The 22066-nt window shown below is 37.1% G+C and overlaps 1 protein-coding gene across 1 annotated transcript in view; it reads left to right on the forward strand.

Moving 5' to 3' along the window:
- ITGA1 (integrin subunit alpha 1) overlaps positions 1 to 22066 on the forward strand; it is a gene marked incomplete at both ends in the record, with an annotated part of 160564 nt that overhangs the window by 82406 nt on the left and 56092 nt on the right. The window contains 2 exons of the mRNA XM_080705344.1: positions 10868 to 11016; positions 17217 to 17367. Of these exons, the coding sequence (XP_080561470.1) occupies positions 10868 to 11016; positions 17217 to 17367 (300 nt within the window). The remainder of the gene's footprint in view (positions 1 to 10867; positions 11017 to 17216; positions 17368 to 22066) is intronic.

The raw sequence follows: 22066 nt of genomic DNA on the forward strand, positions 1-22066 counted from the left end.
AACTATTCAGAGTAAGAACTCTTGGATATCTCAACCATATAAAAACTATAAAATCATTAGGAATGGAGTTCATGGGGTCTGCAATGAGGATTTCTCTGTAGAGAAATCCTACAGAGAATGGCTTTCATGGTATTATACAGAAATCTTGATATGATATGAGTTGAAACTCAGTCATCTTGTGTCTGGCTCCTGTCCAAAATATCTAAAGGGCATGGTGGCAGTGTCTAGCTGCTGTAAGAAAGTCAAAGCAGAGGTGCTGCGCTGGGATCAGCCTGTGTTGCCAGCACTTGTTAGAATCAGGAATGTGTGGGCTTCCTGTCAATCAGCATAGGAATCATGCCGGGAGCACTGAAAGCCAGCACCAGGTCATGTTGGGTCCTGTCTATAGAATTTTCTGGAAGTGAGCGCATGCATCTGTAGAGGGAAGCAGAAGATGTCTGTGATTCCTAGAGACCACAGTCATGAAACACATTCACTCAGGGATAGGATACAGGTAGGCCATCTCAGTAAAGGAAGTTCTCCAAAGAACCTACACAAAGTGGTAAACACCTATTAGGACTTGAACTTTAGGATAGAACAGTCCAGTAAGAATTTTAATAACTCTTATTTATCTTTTCTATTCTGCATCTGAAGAGGTCAGAAATTATAGTTAGCATCTAAGGAAAACAAATGGGAAAACAAAGAAAAAGCCTGTCATTTCCCTTTCTCAGCTACAAACTTCTTACCTCCTGTAAACTCTTAGCAGGAGCAGAGGGAAATGTTTAACTTTATATTAATTTTGATGAATGTTTAGTCTTGTTAATTTTATTGTAATTTAAATAGAACCATGTGAAATAGATGCTTGTTTGATCTTTGTTCTTTTGTACCTAATATAACAGTTTCATGTGGCACAATCTAAATTAAAATACAGCATTTCTTTTTTTCTTTTTGTGTGTATGTGTGCGCATGTGCATGTGCTACTGGAGATTGAACCTAAGGGCATTCGATCTTTAAGCTATACTCCCAGTCCTATTTATTTTTTATTTTGAAAAAGGATCTCACTCTGTGATGGCCTTAAACCTACAATCACTGGCAGCCTCCTAGGTACTGGGAAATATTTTCTTTATTTACTTATTTACTCACTGTTATGGTTCTGGGGATCAAAATCAGAGCCTCATGTAAGTACTCTACCATCAAGCTATATCCCCAGTTCTATAGTACCTTATAGATATCTTAAAATTAAGAGTCAGAAAAGTCACAAGACACTTATCTTCCCATCCAGGGATAACAGAAGAACTTTACCCTAAATAAGTTTTAAAGGTATGGTAAACCACTAAAAATAAAGGTTGCATCCTGATTATACCTACTGAAGTTTTGTTTGCTGTATGCTGTATTAATTACAATTATATGCTGACAAATAGATAAATATTAATGATGCCTATTTTCTGAGGTCATAGATTTGCCTTTTAATAATTGCAAGCAATAAAATGGCAGTTTCAAAGATATAAAATATTCTTCAAAGTAATTGTTACCTTAAAAATTAAAGTAGAAGGAAAGGAGGAGGAAGGGAGACAAAAATGCTTTTGTTAATGTTTCCATGTAGCAATTAGTATATATTAGGGAAATGCAACCAAAATGATGGGAACATTCACTCTAATAGTTACTAGAAATTTCTTCCGTTTTTCTGTGTGGCCCCATTAAGACTTTTGCAAACATAGTAAAGGAATTTTTTGCTAACCAATCTTTTACCCAAGACATAGTAAAGACTATAAAATTGCCTTTTTAAAAAACACCTATAAAAATAAACCTGATGCACTCTGAGCGTGCCATAAAAGATATGATAGTGTAAACATTATGGAGGTCTTATTGATCCTCAATATCTAAACATAACATTGCTTTTAATAATAAATGGGAATGATGTAAATATGTCAAATATGAGTGCATTACCCTAAATAAGGCCAGTAAATTCTGAGAGTTGATATAAAAGTGAAATATACTAATGGAGCAATGTCTAGATTGTTCACATCAGGAGTGTAACATAGCATTAAACCAGGCCAAATGAAAGAGAGAAATTAATTAAATTTTAGGAATATTATTTATCTTTCTTTTTTACTGCACATTTAATGGCCGTTTCCCTAGAAGCCTTAAATATGGGGACTGATTCATTGTCTTTTTAAGTCTGAAAAAAAGCCTGGCTGAGACTTGCAGGGGTCTCCTTGACAGTTGAGCTATAGTTTTTTGTTTGTTTTTGTTTTGTTTTGTTTTGTTTTGTTGGTACTGGGGATTACCTATGAACATTCTACTTCAGAACTACACCCCCAGCCCTATTTTTTATTTTTTTATTTTGAAACAGGGTTTCACTACATTGTGGAAGACCTCACTAAGTAGCTGAGGCTGGCCTCAAACCTGCAATATTCTCATCTCATCCTTCCAAGTACTGGGATTACAAACATGGATCACCATGGCCAGCTGAGCTCTAGTTTTTGACTGTGGTACAATGAAGGAGGTTAATCTTCTCTCTCACTGGCCTCCTGATCTCCATTATTCCCTGTTTCCACACCACATACTCTTGAATCATTCTTCCAAAGTAAAATTCAGATTATTTCCCTACCTAGAGCTCTCCTCTTATTCCTTGCTGAATTGCATTTAAAATCTGCAGGATATTTAAAAAGGCACTTGGCAACATATCATTCCTATGATACAGGTTCCCCTAGTGCCCACCTCACTTCTTCAGTCACTAACAGCTCCCTTCAGCTAGTCACTGGCCTCACCCTTCCCTGCACACAATGTGTTGTACACACACCACTCTCTGTGCCTAGAACACCTTTCTCCCTCCCAGCTCCATGTGCTAGATGAACTTCTTAGATTCAATTCCAGTGTCACTTTTCTGTAATTTTATACAATTATCTCACACACCCTTCCCAAAAATGCCTTCCCCTCTGGTGTTACCAGTTCATTTGCATACCCTTCACCTATTAGTCATTTTACTTGATAGCACAGCTCTTTGTTTTATGGGTCTGCCTCTCCTGGAAGACTGCAAATTTTTAGATGACAGGATTATTCTTTTATTTACTCTAGCATTTTATGGGTTGCCAAGCATGTCAGAGCCAAGTCATTCAAGTTGGAAACAAATGGATTTTCTAAAATTTTTCATTCTTCCTACATACATTATTATCACCAGGCACAGTAGAGCATGCCTATAATCCTAGAAACTTTGAAGCTAAGGCAAGAGGATCACAGGCTTAAGACCAGCCTCGGCAAGCAATGGATAGCCTCTCTCAAAACAAAGCCAAAATAGGCTTCAGGTGTAGCTCAGTGGTAGAGTACTTGCCTAGCATGCAATAGGAGGCTTTGGGTTCAGTACAACTAAAAAAGATGATGATGATGATGATGATGATGATGATGATGATGATGATGATGATGATTTAGTAACCTCTCTTTCTTACTTTTCTTCATGAAAAAGCAGATCCTGAGCTAGAAGGTACTAATGTCAGGATGTTCCCTTGGTCTCCCTGGACTCCCTTTGGAATCTTTTCATGTGATTACTTGTCACTCCTTCTCTGCCTTTTGAGTTTTCTTTGCATGTGCTCACTTATCTAACTCCATTTGTCCTGGTCCTGACTTCTCCCACAGCCTTTACCCTACTGCACAAATAGGATGGCTGAAGCTGGCTTGAACCTCTTCCACACTTGCTTTTTGGCCCTGGGTCTCTTTCATTGCATCTTCCATGGAAGACAAGGGTAGCTAAAGATATTTCTTTCATAGGCCCTGTATTTATTATCTATGTACCTCATTTTGGTTTCTGAGGATTCGTTTCCCTAGGAAATGATCCTCTGTTTTTGAATCGGTCCTACTTATGTCCCTCTCCACAGTGACAAAAGGTTAAGTCTGGCTTTGGCTAACATCTCCAGAGAGGTCTGTGCTGACAGGTCCTGGCTGTGTTATCACTGCATTCATGGCCTGACTTAATCACGTGAGAGGCCTGTTGCAGGGCAGGGCTTTCTTAGCATAGTTTGATAAAAGGAAGCATACATTGACCAGACCCATAGCCTTAGCTCTTGTCATATTAAGCAATTATGCATCTTATAAAAACATGGGAATCCTCATGGTTTTGCCATATCATTATTTCCCTAAATAAATAATGTTTGATAATGTTAATTGTTGAATAAAAGCCCAGAAACTTTACTCATGCTAGCCATTAAAATTTAAGCACTAATGTTATAACTCTGACAACAGAAGGTAGTCATATAATTCCAAGTGAATAGAATAATTCCACCCCTTTATAACTCTTTAACTCAGTATACTTCATGGCTATTTTAAATTCTTTTTCTTAATCTCTAGTCATTTAAGATACTCATTAAAATCTTAAATGTGACTGTGTTTGATGACAGAATAATCAGAGAAGCCTCCTCTCTGTGATTTCTAACAGTGTCATTCCTTTCATATGTTCTTGTGTTCACTCTTCTCTACCTCTAAAATGAAGCCATTTGGGCAATTCATTCATTTTAACTAAGCTCGTATTTATAAAGTATTTGATGGATCAAATATTATGCTAGATGTCATGGGAAATTAAAAATGTCACTAAATGTTTTTCTGATCTAAAAACACTTCCAACTTAGAAATGAGGCTAAGGACATATATATATAATTCATAATGATATACATAAATGTAATATTATAAGTAATGCAGAACAAGTAATTGACCCTTACAAGTAGGCAACTCCTGTTGTAGGATAATGTTTCCCAAATTATTATATAAAGTACTGAACACATTTCTCACAAAAATATTCCCCTAAGAAAGGATGAAATGAATCATGTAATTCTTCCAGTTAGTAATTCACAATGCATGTTTTCATATGAAAAACACTAAGAGCATTTACAAAAGATGTTGCTTATGGGTCCAAGGAAAGCGGCTGAGAACAGGAATAAGAGAATGACTTTCTATTTTGTGCCATTTGACAACTATGGCATTTTTATATAAATAGGAGTGAGACAAAAAGAGATGGGGAGAGGAGTCCTGCTGTAAAGATACATGTTTAACTGTTTACCAAGATTATTTGACCATAAAATTCTTTTTTTTAAGTATGCTTATTAACATGCAAAGGAATGCTAGAACTCCTAGGGGAAAAGTAGTAATAGGATATTAGTCTGGGCAAATTTATCTGAAAAAGGATTGCAAGTCTTATATTTAGGTAGACAATTTGAGTGTATGAACCTCTTATTTGTGCGACTAAATCCATAGCCAGTTGTGTGCCTGACACTGCAGCTTTTTTTTTTTTTTTTTCAGTACTGGGGATTGAACCCAGAGACATTCTACCTCCAAGCTACACTCCCAACCCTATCTTTTATTCTTTATTTTGAAACAGGGTCTCACTAAGTTGCAGAGGGCCTCACTAAGTAACTGAAGCTAGTGGTTAGCCTGTGATCCTCCTGTGTCAGCCTCCCAAGTACTGGGGTTACAAGTGTGCACCACCACACCTGGCTGACATGGCAGCCTGAATCAACTCTTAGGTTTTTTTGGCTTTAGGTTGTCATTAAACACCTGTGTTTTTTGTTCCACTTAACCAAACAGTTCAAACCAAATTTCCAGGGAGGTAAGCATGCCCCTTGCATGCATCTCTGAAAAGGAACTGCCCTTACCTATCCTACTTGTAGTATAAAAATCCATTGTTACTATATTCTTCCACTCCTTTGCTGAAACCATAACTATCCTCTTGTGATTCTTCCTTACAAAGTGTCCACATCTAACACATTTGTTTCTTTTAGCTGCCATCTTATTTTTTCCACTTAGAGAACTGTCTGGTTTTTTTTCATGGCATTACTTGTGACTAGCTGTCTAACGTCTTTCCTTTGTTTTTTGTACCATTGCAATGCAATTGATTATTTCTGGTAAATTATGGTTATTACCAGTAGATTTTATTTCTCTTAATTTCTAATAGGGCTAAAACTTGTTTAGTTACCATCCTGACATATTTTACAGGCCTGATTCCACTTTATTTCTTCACACAGTATTTTCAAAATCTGCTGCCTGTTCTTTACCTGGCTATGTCATTCAGGAAGTTGGATCCTTCTGCCATGAGGCTTTTCAGAGTGAGATAGGAATATGCTTATGGTTCTCTTTCTTTTTGGCCTCCTTGCCATGTGTCTTCATCACTTGGCTCACTTTTTATCCTTAATTCTCATACTTGATTCTGCTGCATATAGACATATTATGCTTATATGAATGTTTCTCCTATCTTAAATTATAGCTAAGCTGGGACTAAAACCATTTTTTTTTTGAATTGGATCTCACCAATGCCCCACCCAACATGTATTTGCTTTGTGATCTGACTCATTCCCTATAAAGAAAATTAACAAATGGTACCATTTTCTGGAGAAGAATCACAGCAGGTTTTATTTCTGTCTGGTTTCCAAGGAAACGAGCAGCCCGTTATCAGCGGGGGACCGACATTGGACGTGGTTTCCCTGAGATTTGAGTTTCTGCTCCCACTCTTTTTATTTCCCACACTTCTTCTGAGCTCTCTTTTTCTAGTTATCATTCTTCCTTGCTATCTCAGCTTCTCGCTTGCTTATGTGAAGTGGTACAGTCATCTGGCAGGAATGCATGAGGGTCAACTGTGAGCAGAGCAAAGCAGCAGTAAGGGACAAAAGAAAACCATACACTGTGACATGGCCCATGCTCTTCACCCCTCTCTGCCCCCACAGAACTTCCAATGCAGCTGGCAGATCAAGTGTGCACACAGCCCTTGGGAAGAATGCAGCACTCATGGCAAGCCTGCTTCAGAGTCTGCTAAGGGGAAGGGCAGTGTGGGCTATGCTGGCAGGGAAGTGGCGAAAGCTCTGCAGTGGAAGTCGAACTTGAATGGAAGCATACAGAATGGTAGAACTTACCCTGGGTTGGAGAGATGAGGAAAGGCACTTGGTAGGAGTGAAGTTAATACTGGGGAGTTCTGAAGATGAGAGTAATTAGAGAAAGTAGGACCAGTCTGTTGACAGTCAAAGGGGAAAAGTCTAGATTTTAACATTTCTTTTTCAAGGAGCCTATAATTTTATGAAGTAGTTTGAAGTTTTGTCTTTTTTTTCAGTTGGAATAAATTGTTACCTTTTAAAGTATATTTCAAAGTTATCAGTGTAGACTGTGGAAGGTGATTGGAGGCTTTGAGCAGACAAGTGATTTGGTGAATATAGAATTGAACAGTTAAACTTCTAAAAAGTATAGACAGACAGTGGAAATGGAAGGCAGATGGATCAGCAGTGGGGAGACCTTCCACTCTGTGGTCCAGCTGCAGGGCAGGGATATCTGGCCTGGGATAAAAGATGAAGGAACATAGATGATAACTGCATTGGGTCTGGTTCTCCAGGAACAGACTCTGAGAGGAGGACTGGCATGACAGGGATCTTTAACGAAGCACTTCCAGGAGACATGAAAAGGAATTCAAAGAGGCAAAACTGAGAGGCAACAGAAGAAAAGCAGCGTGTGATTTTAGCTGCAGTCCAGGCCTCCGCCCAATCTGAAAGGCTCCAGAAGAGTCCAGGGGCTGGCTTCTCAGTGCCTGCACTCAGACACTCAGGCATTGTTGAGGAGGGAGAACGCTCCCTGGAAATTTTGTGTTTGTGGTTTTGGTACTGAGGATTAAAACCAGGGACATTCTCCCTCAGAACTATGTCCCTAGCTCTTTTCATTTTTATTTTATTTTATATTTTTTGTGGTACTAGGGGTGGAACTCAGGGGCTTTTCTACCTCATGACTATACTCCTAGACCTATTTTTTTTAACTTTATTTGGAAACAAGGTCTCACTAAGTTTCTGAGGCTGGCTTCAAACCTGTGTGGTCCTCCTGTCTCAGCCTCCCAAGCACTGGGATTACAATCGTGCGCCACCACACCTGGCTATTTTATTTTTATTTTGAAACAGGATCTCACTAAGTTGATGAGGCTGGTCTCAAACCTGTATCTTCCTTTCTCAGCCTTCCAAGTACTGGAATTACAGGCTCATGTCATTATCCCCTGCTCAACATTTTATATTTATGACACATGTCACCTGTCTCATAGAACCTGCTATACACCTTTGGTGCAAAGCAGTTTAGGAATCTCAAGGCAGTCAGATAAAGAGTCTTGGATGGAGTAATTAGAAGCCAAGTATACAGAAGAGATGAGGAACCATTAGTTTTGTATTTTCTTGTATCTTAACATTTGCGAGGAATGTGCTTATAGAAATGAGACACATGTCAAGGAGGGAGATGGATAATATAGATAAACAATGGATGGTGGATGGAGATGAAAGGTGCAAGGCCCTGACTGACACAGCAAGGTTTTGAAATTTTTAGTGTTCTCGGTATGAACATATTTAGTTCAGACAATGCAGTAGCTCCTAGGAGGTTTTATGAGATATGTGCAGTATGCTATAAATACAAAGTGTTGAGTCGGGCATGGTGGTAGATGCCTGTGATCCCAGTACTTGGGTGGCTGAGAAGGGAGGATTCAGGTTCCAGGTCAGCCTCATCAATTTAGCAAGACTTTTTTTCAAAATATAAAATAAAAGAGCTGAAGATGGGGCTTAGAGGTAAAATGATCCTGGGTTCAATCTCCAGTACTAAAAAGAAAGAAAAATGTAAAGCAGTAACACACATCTTGAAGAAAGCAGCCTTGTTGGGTTAGCCCAACTTCTCCTTCCTCTCTTTCATGGTCTCATGTGTGTCTAAGTGAGGGGATCTCTTTTTCTTGGTGGGTTAATAGCTCAGGACAAGAATTGGATTGGAATAAACAAATGGTAACAAAGAACACGCATTAGGAGAAAGTAGTAAGACCATTGGACACTGCTCATATGCAACCCTATTTAAGATCCATGGTCATAATTTTAAAAGGAGGTCAGTTTAAATATTAAGTGGCTTTTGTCTTATAACCTTCAGCATCACAGAAGCACAAGCAGAGAAGACAGTTGGATTTAACCAGAGTTGGAAGTTAACCAAGTAGGTTAATAGGAAGTAAAAGAAGTTAAATTTTGCCCAGTGTAGTAGTATACACTTGTAATCCCAGCATTTGAGAAGCTGAGACAGGAGGATTGCATAGGTTTGAAGCCAGCCTCAGCTACTTATTGAGGCCCTTTGCAATTCAGTGAGAACCTGTTTCAAAATATAAAAAATAAAATAAAAATAGGGCTGGGAGTGTGACTCAGAGGTAGAATGCCCCTGGGTTCCATCCCTAGTACCGCAAAAAAAAAAAAAAAAAAGTTAAAATTTTCCAAGTAAATGTTTATAGTGATTGGACCATAAATGTGGGCTAAGTACAAAAACAATGATAATGAAATTACTGGGAGTCTTAAGGTCTTTCTGTGGTCAAGAAATTGATGAACTAGGTGTACTAGATAAATAAGCCTAAGTTAATGGTCACAAGAAAAATACTCAAAGTTGAGATTGAAGGGCTGTGGCTCTTCTGAATATCAAGGTTAAGACCTTGGGAGGGGATGGCAGGGTAAGCTAGAGGAAAAGTGGACCAAAGCTGAGGAGGTCAAAGAAATGAGAGATGAGGGTATTTAGTATATTATTTGAGTAGATGCTCAAACTTCCAAGAATAAGGGTGGGAATAGAAGTGAAACATTTCAAAGTTCTTTACCCTTTACTTAATCAAGTAAAAAATGGAGAAGTAAAAACAAAACAAACTCTTTAAAAGATGTTCTGAATGGATGAACAATTAACTTCCACAGCAGTATTTTTTTTACCTTAGCACCAAGAACCAGGCATACTGATTATCTTGGTAAAAAAAAAAATCATTTCACCTTTATTTACTCTGATACACACACACACACACACACACACACACACACACACACACACACACACAATGTGAAACCTACATGGATTCCTCTTAATAACTATCCAGTGCCTTCCAGGATCAAAAAACCATAAGGTTGTTGGATAAAGTTTTATATCTATGCAAAGGATAATAAAAATGTCTAAGGAAATATCCATAACTGGAGACATGGATGTGCCCTCATCATTTTTTTTAATGTTCTATGTAATTAGTTGGTTGTGTCCTACCTTGTTCCCAGAGGGATTTCTGGCCAAATTTGTTCCAAAAAACACATCATCTTGGGTCAGATGGTGAAGAATGTTGGGTGAAAGATATATTCACAGAAGAGTAGGGCTAACCTAAACATAGAGTGAGCAGATTCCATGTTCATTCACCTTATAATTAATATCTCATCTTACACTTAAATATATTCTCTGGTTCTTTTCATTTATCTTTATCTTTTCATTTATTTTAACTAAGCCACTTTAAAGGAAAATTTACATGTTCTATTTCTTTTTAAAAGATTATTTATTTTGTGTTTTATCATGTACCCTAGTGTATCTCAGCAGTTCCTTTGATTTGCAAAAGGTAGCAGGGTGAAGTAAAAGCAACCAGACAGTTTTAAGGAGGCATATTTTTGTTGAGAAGGAGTAAGATAATTAAAAAACAAACTCTGGGAAAAGCAAAATCTTAGACTGGATATCCTTTAACCCTTCACTATGGGGATTAAGTTTGTTAAAATGAGTTTTCTCATTTATGAAATATAATGATTTCTAACTATAATTTGAATAAATCAGAGTAAACAAAACAAATTTGTTAAAATATAGCAGTGTTCTTATTTAAGCCTTCAAAATTATTCAGTAAATTTTTTGAATATATAAAGCAATAATTTGAGAAGTTTAAAAACGGTGTTTTAATTTTTCTTCCACAGACTATTAATATGCAGAGAATGGCCATGATTACCAATATTAAAGTGGAAGTATTAGTGTACCAAAGTACTTTTAAGTCTATCTAAAACTATGAGATGTACTACATGTTTAAACTCAAGAAATTGAACAGTTTATGTTAGATACATAAACTCACAGTGACTTGGTGTTTCAGGTTGGAATTGTACAGTATGGAGAAAACGTTACCCATGAATTCAACCTCAATAAGTATTCATCGACAGAAGAGGTACTCATTGCAGCAAAAGAAATAGTCCAGAGAGGTGGCCGCCAGACTATGACAGCCCTCGGAATAGACACAGCAAGGTATATGGATTTTTTAAAAAGTGAAAATCTATGCAAAATAATTACTCGTAATTTTCCCCCTGGAGTATTGACTGAACATTTACCTTGGCAATATTCAATGAATAATAATTAGATTTGGTAGTTTAGCTACTGGAGAATCAAGCTTTTCTATAATGAAATCTCATCAGTCTACTTATCTTTTCTTCTTATTATAAAGATTTAATTGATGAAGAAAGACTGGCATGTTGGCATTTGCCTGTAGTCCTAGGACATGGGAAACTAAGACAGAAAGATGGCAGGTTTGAGGTCAACCTCAGCAACTTAGCAACACCATCAACAACTTAGCAAGACTTGAGCCTCTGGTTCAAAATAAAAAATAAAAATGACTAGTAGTGTATCTCAGAGGTAAACCCCTGGGTTCAATCCCCAGTACCAAAAAGTAAAATATAAAATGACCGAGAAGCAATTTATAAAAATCACTGCTTCATTTCATCGTGTTCTTGGGTACCCAAACTTAATATTAGATGTTTTCTATTTATTTTTTGTTTTCAGCTTCTAGAAGTCTCCACCTAAAAACACAGATTAAAATACAACCTATTTCTTCTCCATATATATTTATATTTTAATACTTCCGTATGTTTTAGTACTTGAATTAGGATTACTGAAACTCAGATAAGAACTTTTACTAAATTAAGTATTATCTTATTTGAAACCATTTTCAGTGCAATGTTTGAATGCTTCTACATTTGCAATTCTTTCCTTCCTTCATTTGTAATGCTTGTTTCCTTCCTTATATTCTCTAAGCTCTCCAGTTCACATCCCTTCTTCCTTTTTGCAGATTTTTTTTATGAAAAATACATACTCTACTCCGTGGTTAAATTTTGTTACATAAAAACCCATACACTATCTTTCTCTTATAAATGTGCATTTTATTTCCTGCGTTTTCTCCAATCCCCTTCAGTTCTTATCTCTTGTTATTGTTTCCTTCTTATCATCAACCTCAGCAAACTTCCAAACAAAGGCCAAACAATGCCAAACTCCCAAGAAATCAAATAAGTAGTATGACTCACCTTAAGTGTCTTCAACTTCTGGGCTTTCATCTAGTTTCTAAAAGGTAATTGCCCCTGGTCTCACCTCACTTGCTTGCCAGAATCCGTGTTAGGAGGTTAAAATGGTTAATGTGGGCACTACAAAGAATGGGTTGAGTATTTAAATATTTAAAATTTTATGTGTGCTTTAAACTCATCAATATAAGGAGATTGAAATGGTTAATATGGACACTACAAAGAATGGATTGAGTATTTAAATATTTAAAATTTTATATGTACTTTAGACTCATAGATGTTAGAAGAACATGTGGATATACTTATTTGGGACCCAGGAGAAAATAACCATAAACAGATGGGATCATTGTACATTTGCCACCTGTGAGATTGCCATCTTACACACACTGAGAGTGCATGTGTTTAGGTGTATGGAGTATGCCCTATTCAATAATGGAGTAAATATGACCTTGCATTCAAGGTTAATCAAAGTTTCTGTGGGAAGCTCTGAGCCTGTACATTTTCCAAAGGCAACCACTTGAGAATGAATATTAATTTTTGAAAACTAATTGAAGAAATATTCTGGCTGCCTTTGCTCCTGCATAAATACCACTCTAGACATCATGTCCCTGTGTGATTTTCGCCTACATGTTTCACAGAGAGTTTAGCTGTAGGATACAGAATTTATTGAATTCTGAATATACACAAAGGTCTGCAGTGACATTACTGTGCTTAATATTTTCTCATATATTAGGTTTTCATGCTTAAACATTTTTTATTATTTTGTATTCCTTTTAGGCAGGACCAGTTGTGAACATTTTTCGTTTCTTAAAACCCATTACCTCTACTTTCAGTGATTCCCAATTCAAAATACAGTTTTATTTTCTTTTTTTCCTATCCCCAATTTTAATCTTGTTAATAGGATTACAGCATTTAAATATAAGACCTGGATTCTCCTGTCCCAACAAAAAGGACCTTTCTGGGATATTTTCAAAAGCACTCAGGGGCCGGGCGTGGTGGTGCACACTTGTAATCCCCGCGCTTGGAAGGCAGAGACAGGAGGATCGCACAGGTTTGAAGCCAGCCACATGCGCTGGCTTAGGAGACCCTGCTTCCAAATAAAAATGTAAAAGTAGGTCTGGGAGTGTAGCCCGGAGGTAGAAGGGCTATACTCAGGAACCCCAGTACCACCAAAAAAAAAAAAAAAAAAAAAAAAAAAGCACTCAGGGAATACAATGCTTAATTCCAAGAAAGGACATTGGATATTAGATATTAGTATTTGGGAAGCAAGGACAATTTATTAAATATATTGAAACAGAAAGGGTGTGTTCAAGAGTTCTGCCAGTGGCCACTCTTCCATTACGTAAATCCTGCCCTGGCTTCAGAGCAACCAGATTTTCTTTTAGAAAGATCTTTTAATCATCTCCTTCAAATGATAGTCATTTAGTTCAGTTATGACCTTGACCTTTAAGAAAATTAGCAAGTTTTGGTAAATTAGAATTCATGAAGGGTTGAATCTCAAATGATATCCATGTCCAAACTTCTTCCACAACCTAGTTTTTAGCATCTATTTTGACCTCTGCTCATGCATTTAAATAAGTTAGTAAAGTTATTTGCATACTTGTCAAAGATGATGAGGAAGTCTTCACTCAAGAGGGTTGACCGCAGTGGAGTTTTGCAGTAGAGGAGAGAGATTGGACTCAGCTGTAAATATAAGGATCAGTTGAGATTTATAGGTGAAAAACAGAATGAAGAGTCTAGATGGAAGATTACTAAGGCTTGGGTGCTTCTTACTAGATTCACCCAAAACGATTCTTGCTGAAGACAGATGATTAGTAGAAAAAAAAACCCAACTCTTCCTATACTTTCCATACTTGATGTTTTATTTGAACACCAGTGGGTTCTTTCCCACAATGACCAGTTCTCTGAAACTAGTCCTAATTTCATTCAATTTTGAACTCAAGAAGAGTTAGTATAGACGCCCCGAAAGTGAAGGGCTCAGTCCCATAGAATGCCTCCCACTGCAGGTCCAACTGTCATCAGTAGATTTCCCGGTGACTCACAAGTTCTGTCCTACTTGGTTAAAAAACAGAGCTTCCCATGACCTCATTTTGGGTGGGATGATTTGCTAGCATAGTTCACAGAATGCAGGGATGCACTATTATCATCCATTATTATAAAATGGTACAACTCAGGAACAGCCAGACACAACAGATACTATCACCTAGAAAAAGTCTCAGGGATTTGAAACTGTGTCTCAGGAATAAGGGGTAGAAAACAAATATATATATTTCTGACTTCTTAAACTAAAAATTTTGGACAAATTAAGTTTAACAGAGTTTATTTAAGCAATGAATAACTCTCCAGATGTGGTGGTGCATACCTGTAATCCCAATGCATAGGAGGCTGAAACAGAATTATAGATTCAAGGGCAGCCTCAGCAATTTAGAGAAACACCTTCATAAAATTAGCAATACCCTGTTTCAAAATTTAAAAAAAAAATTTGAAGAGGGTTTTTAGTCTAGCTTGAAGGTAGAATACCCCTGGAATCAATCCCCAATTTAAAAAACAAAAGAGAGTCATGAATGAGGGTGCACTAGAGCCAGAAGAGGGTCGGACAGTTCCTCAGCAGTTTAGCTAAAACTGCATTAGGCAGGCCCAGGGCAAAGGCCCAAGGTCTGAGCTTAGCCTAAAGGCTCAGAGCAGCGTGATTCAGTTTAGTCAAGTACAGAGTTTTTGTCAAAGAAGTATACAGAATAGAAATACACAGTATCACAATTCTCTTTCTTCTGAAAATTTTAATAGAGGAGTTTTAAAGAGTGGAAAAAAAATTCTTATGAATCCTTTACACAGCATTGACAGCTGTTACCATCTTATCACATTTGCATTTTTTTTTATTGGTGCATTGTAATTATACATCAGTGCCACAGCATCCGTTATGTCTCCCTCTTGACTTCCACCCTGCTCCCATCCATAGCAGTAACTTCATGTGTGAACAAAGGGTTATTTGAATAGTTGCCATCATCAGAGCTCCACTTTCTCCTTCTCTCTTCTCTTTTCTCTGGCTCCCCTCCCCCAATCTACTAATGTCTCATTTATCTGGGGTCTTCTTAATTTGCAGTTTCTCTCTAGTTTCCACAAATGAGTGAAAACATATGGTATTCCACTTTTTGTGACTGGTGAATCTCACTAAGCATAATATTCTCAAGTTTCATCTATTTTCCTACAAATGACATAATTGTATCATTTTTATGCCTGAATACAATTCCATTGTGTGTATATGCCATAATTTTGTAATCCATTCATCTGTTGATGGACACCTAGGCTAGATCCATAGCTTGGCTATCATGAATTGAGCTTTTGTAAACATGGAAATGCATGTGCCACTAGAGTAATCTGATTTCAGTACTTTGGGGAAGATCCCCAAGAGGTACGGCTTTGCCAGCTACCCCTCTGATAGAGGATTAGTATATAAAAGCTTAAAAGAGTAAATACTAAAAAATCAAAGGATCCAATTAAAAATGGGCAACGGATCTGAACAGACACTACTCAAGAAATAGAAATGGCGAATAAATATATTAAAAATGTTAAACATCATTAGAAATCAAGGAAATACAAATAAAAACTACATTGAGATTCCATCTAATGCCAGTTAGAACGGTGATAATCAAGAATACAAACAAAATTAAGTGCTGGCAAGAATGTGGTGAAATAGGAACTCTTATACAATGCTTTCAGTCTTTTTAGAGGAAAAAATATCACAGATAAAAATCACTTAGCCCATATCACCAGGACCCTTGCCTGTGCTCCAAGACACCTACTATTGTGCATTTACCGTGGATCTCTGGCACAATCCACAGGAATGATTCAAACCATTTGGAATGTTAGTTTAAGAGAGGTGTTTTTTTGGAATCTCCCTAATTGAGTTGTTTGTCCTTATGGCCAGAGAAAAATATTTAAAGGGACCATTCAGTACAATGATATCTGCCCTTTATGCCAAAATCTTAAAAAGTTGTATACAAAATCCTTTCATTGTTTCAGTCTTAATTAAAATGAACTTATCTCTTCAGGGACTCCAAAAAGAACCATGAGTTAAGCAACATGAATTAACAGACAAGGGGTAAAGTGGGTGTGTGTGTGTGTGTGTGTGTGTGTGTGTGTGTGTGTGTAGAACACATAAAACTTGTCCTTTTTTCCTATCTTCTGTTTGCATAAATGCTTGTTCATTTAAATTAAAATTTCTAACTGGGCATGGTGGCGCATGCTTGTAATCCCCACACTTGGGAGGCTGAGACAGGAGGATCACACAGGTGTGAAGCCAGCCTCAGCTACTGAGTGAGGCTCTCAGCAACTTAGTGAAACCCTGTTTCCAAATAAAATATAAAAATGGGTCTGGGAGTGTAGCCCAGAGGTAGAAGGCCCCTGGGTTTCATCCTTAGTACCATCAAGAAAATAAAAAATAAAATAAAATAAAATTTCTTTCTTTGCAGCTAGATTATAGTACTTTTTCTTTCTCTCTGTTCCACCTCCTTCCATCCCGCCTTCAGCCATCTGTGTTTAAAAAACCTAATCCAGACTCACCCTTTCCTTGCCCTGCTAGGCCTGCTAACCACTCCCTGACAGACTCCCACCAAGTGCGCTCTCTCATTCCAATGTCTCACTCACCCCTAGACCAGAACACTCTCCAGCACGTAACCCCGCAAGTACTCAGTCCTCTCTCATCTCCCCTGCCCAGCGCAGAGAATGACCAAGCTGTTGTGTGTGTGTGTCAGAGCAGGTGTGGGGGAAATGAGGTCTCAAGCAAAGGCTTCAGCCGCAGGAGAAAAGAGGCCTGTCAAGCAAGGGAAGGAGTGTTTATAGAGACAGGAGTGGCTGGAGACTATTTACAGACCAGACCTTCTGTGAACCTGCTGCATGCTTCTCTTGCCCTTTGCAATTTTCAAAGAAGAAAACACTGCTGCCTTTTGTTTGTGGTCTGTGTGGTGATTAGAAAAATGATGACCACCCCATCATCTGGAACACATCTGAAACTATTACAAATAAGGATCATCTTCATGCCTCTTGCCTTGAACAATGGGGCATGTGTGTTGATTTTGGAGGGAAGCACCAGCTACCTGGAGCTGCTGGTGTTTCTGTTTGGTTATTCACTCTGCCTGATCTTGTGTTTGATCACTTAAGGAAGGAGGCATTCACAGAAGCCCGGGGTGCCCGAAGGGGAGTTAAGAAAGTCATGGTCATTGTGACTGATGGAGAGTCCCATGACAACCATCAACTGAGTAAAGTCATCCAAGACTGTGAAGATGAAAACATACAGCGTTTTTCCATAGCTGTAAGTACATTGCTAGAGATGCTTTTCAAACTCCTATGTGAAGAACAGAACTGTATGCACACTATAGGAATTGTAAGAAAGAACAAAGACAAGACTGGAAAGGTAAATTCTGGGCACATGATTGGGTCTTGCTTGCTTCTGTGCCTTCAGTGCTCAGCACAGTACCAGACCAGGAAAACTCCCAACAAAGGATCATTGCAAGTAAGAAAGAAATAATGAAAAAATATGACACCAAGGAAGAAAAAAGAGGGAAAGAACTGAGGAGGGAAAGAAGAAGTGAAGAAGAGGAATAGGGCAAGAAAATAGAAGTAGGGAAGGAGAGAGGGAAAAAAAAGGCAGGAAAGATGGAGGGGTAAAGGGAAGAAAGAAAGAAGGAAGGAAAGAAAGAAAAAAAAGAAAAGAATGGAGAAAGGGAAGCAAGAAGGAAGGTCACTGAGGGTATACTAGGTAATAAATCCATTGCCTGATAATTAATGATTCTTTCTGAAATTTAAGCGGCTGGAATCAGGACCCAACTTCTGTAATAATCTATGTAAAATCAACAATGGTATTTTCATACTGGCAACTCTTTGTCTATCTACCTTGGGATATACGATATCCCAGGTTGTGACATTCCCAGAAATCAAAAACAAGAGAAAGGACTAGAAGGGTGGGAGTGAGGAAAAGAACAGGACAGTATAATTTGAAACTAAAATATCTTAGTTCAAGTTCTGCCTTTGCAATGTACTGGCTCTGTAACAAGTGGGTAAGTTACTTAATACTCTGAGCTTCAGTGTCTTCACCAATAAAATAGAGCAGTGTTATTTCTCTCCTTTTCTCCCCCTCTCCCAGATGAAGAATCAGTGAGATAATTATTTTGAGAATGTGTAGCTTAGGGGTATATTAGGCATTCAATAATCATGACTTTTCTCAAGAAATCTTAAGGAGTTAACAATCATGAAATAATAGAATCATAGTGTTTTAGAGCCTGAAGGGATCAATGAGGTAAATGGTGGTGTTCCTTTGCTCAGAAACCTTCAAAGCATTCCTACAAAGTGTGCCCAGACTTCCTTCTACTCTTGGTTTTATAGTATTATGTATGCCTTCTGCTCAGGTAGAGCGGAGTCTTCATTCTTCCTGAATCAATTGACTTCTTAATTAGTTTACTAAAAAGATGTATTTAAAAAATATGTCAGGCTAAAAATTCAGAGCCGGGTGTGGTGGTGCACACTTGTAATCCCAGCATTTGGGAGACTGAGACAGGAGGATCACAGTTTGTGAACAGCCTCAGATATTTAGTGAGGCCCTTTGCAACTCCGTGAGACCCTGTTTCAAAATAAAGAATAAAAAATAGGGCTGGGGGTGTAGCTTGGAGATAGAATGATCCCTGGGTTTCATCCTCAGTATTGCCAAAAAAAATATTCAGAACTCTAATAAGAGTTCAGCATCAATAATTTGTTGATAAAATGTTTTTATTTATAAATAATAATCAGATGCTACTCAGATTGGTTTTCAGCAATTTGTAAGATTTTCTTCTGTCCTTTCTAAAGCATGAACATTGTAGGAAGGAAAGAAAAAGAGATTCATGAATAGAGCTCCTAGGACATAATTGATTCACTGTCTCCCACAGGCACAATGTTTTCATATTTTATAACTAAAATGACTTGAATATCAATAGCAATAACTTCTGACTGCAACCATTTCTTATTTCATTTGGGTATAATATGTAAAATAATTTTAAAAATTTCTTCTCTCATTCCACTTTTTGTTACTTTTATAAACTTTCATTTGCCAATTATTATTTCATTTGCCAATAATAATAACTTGTTATTATTAATAAACTGTTGAATATTTTATTTCCTATCGCTATAGTGTGTCTGCTTTGATTTCTTTCATGGTTAAGACTAGCTCTGTAAGAGCTAGCCTTCACTCAGAGAAAGTGTCCAGATGTGGTGATAGTCTGTTATGATTTCTTCAGGAGTCAAAGCCAGGGCATGTTTGGTGTGTCCTAGACAGCTGAGTAGCAGAGGTGGTCTCATTTGTTCTGCTCCCACAGAGGATAATAGCATGACATCCCAGGCAGGTATCATAGATGCAGGCCATGAACTGTATTAACCATCATCAGAATTAACAGCATTAGGAAAACTTCACTAGAAAGACAATACCAATAAACTAATTCTTAATTTTAAATAAATCTTTTGTTTTACATTATATCTGGCTAATACGTTCAGTATTTTCTGCCCTTAAGTCACTATACTTCCCCTTGTTGGATTCCTAGTTGAGAATTCACACAATGCCTCCAAACTAGTCAGAAGTGATTCTCTTAATTCCATGGACAATCATATATTCATGATTTTTCATTTCCACTGTAAACATTAAATTATTATCAAAGTGCTTTGGAAATAGTATAAATAAAAATGTATAGAAAAATTTCACTTTGCAACAATCATTTGTTAGTTTTAATGCATATTTAATTTTCAAGTGAACCATATTTTTCTCTTCTTCTTCTTCTTCTTCTTCTTCTTCTTCTTCTTCTTCTTCTTCTTCTTCATTATTATTATTATTATTATTATTATTAGCCAAATTAGGAAATAAGGTAGTTCCGTTTGTACATTAACAAAGAAAGCTTTTAGGGACTTGTCAAGATCCATTCTTGCTGCACATGATCAACCAAGCCTAATGTTCCACCTCAGTTATTACCTACAGTGGTCCTCCTATTCCACCTTTTTTTTTCCCCACCACTTGATCCTGAACAAGATGGAGATATACTTTGATAGGGTATAGCTCCCATAAATATTAACAATATATTGACTATTGATAATATATTATCAACATAAAAACATGACTTTTGTGGCAAAACTAACCATTTCATGCTAAACTTCTTTGGTAAGTGTCCTGAGCTGGTTTTGAATCCTTTAATCAGTAGTTTATATTTCTTTCACTTGAGGGTATTAGACATTATTATCTAGGGTTCATTTTATATTTAGATTCTAATTCCAGATGATAATGGCTGTGAGGTATGTGTCACCTATAGCATACAAATGCAAATGAACCATGGAAAAGGTTCTCAGAATTTCATTTATTTTTCAAACAAAAGACACTGTATTACATGTGAATGAATTGTGCACTTTACATTTTAACACATCTGCTGATTTTTCTATCTTAGATGTCACATAATTTATGCAATAAATAAGGTAAGAGCCAGGTGTGGTGGCACACGCTTATAATCTCAGCATCAGCTACTTAGTGAGGCCCTTTGCAATTCAGTGAGACCCTGTTTCAAAATAAAGAATAAAAAATAGGATTCGGGGTATAGCTTGGAGGTAGAACATCCCTGTGTTCCATCCGCAGTACTGCCAAAAATAATAATAATAATAATAAATAGTTAAGTCACTGGGTACTCAAGAGGCTTTACATAATTCAGAATTTTTATGTGAAATCCCGTGGCTTAAAAAAAAACTGCTGACTAGAACGAAGAGTTTATGAGTGTTTAGAACTTCTGTTATTTAGATTTTACAGTTAAGAAAATCAACAGACTGGGAAAAAATTTGCAAATCATGTAAAGGGCTTGTATCCAAAATATATAGAGAGCTCTCACAAATCACTGAAACAAAAATAACTGATGTTTTTTAACGTGCAGAGGATTTTAATAGACACCAAGTTAAAAGAAATAGTATGGCAAATAATCACAGGAAAGACTATCAGTATCATTAGTCATTAGGGAAATTCAAAATAAATAAATACTGCTACCCGCCAACACAAGTGCTAAAACTAAAACAAGTGAACAAAGAAAAACTGACTATGCCAAATGTTGACAAGGATGCAGAACAATTGGATCGTTCATACATTACTGATAGAAGTGATCAGATGACAAAATGGAACAAGGACTCTGGAAAACAATTGGGCAATTCCTCATAAAGTTAGGGCTGCTATATGACACAGCACTCCCACCCCCAGGGCTTTGCTCAAGAGAAAAGAAAGCATATGTCCACACAGACACCTAGGTGCAAATAGTTATAGCAGCTTTATATGTGATATCTTGAAACTGAAAGCCGACTGTATGTTCTCTAAAAACAAACTGTGATGCATCCAGACAGTGGAGTCCCATTCAGCAATACAAAGAATGAACTGCTGATAGATAGATGCAGCAACATGGATGGCTCTCAGAAACATCATTGGAAGTAAAATAAGCCAGACACAAACGGCTGCAATGCATGAAATATGACATTCTGGAAAAAGCAAAACTATAGGGATAGAAAATGGATCAGTGGCTGCCTGGGATAAGAGAGGGGAGAAAGGAATTGACTAGAAAGGGCAAGAGTCAGCTTTTTGAGGTGGGAAATCTATTCTACACTTGAAATTCATAGTAACACAATGGAATTGGTTTGTCAGGACTCAGAATAGTATACCTAAAAACGGATGAATTTTACTGTATAAACTATATTCCAATATACCTTATTTAAAAATAAACTAAATGTGAAAACCTGCTTGGGTCTCTAAATAATTATTGTTAGCTATGAAAGCTAATTCTCATTTCTCCTTCCTCTCTAGTAATAGAATGCTTCTGTTTTCAGCATTTGGAATGCAGCAATAGGAATGCTCCAATTATTTAATTTTTAGATTGCCAGCTTAGATTATGATAGTCCAGTATAATTTAGACTATAACCTAATCTAATATCTGTTTATGTATATATACACATATGTATACATATATGTATAT

Source organism: Muscardinus avellanarius, assembly GCF_963383645.1.
Source record: "Muscardinus avellanarius genome assembly, chromosome: 1".
Lineage (NCBI taxonomy): Eukaryota > Metazoa > Chordata > Mammalia > Rodentia > Gliridae > Muscardinus > Muscardinus avellanarius.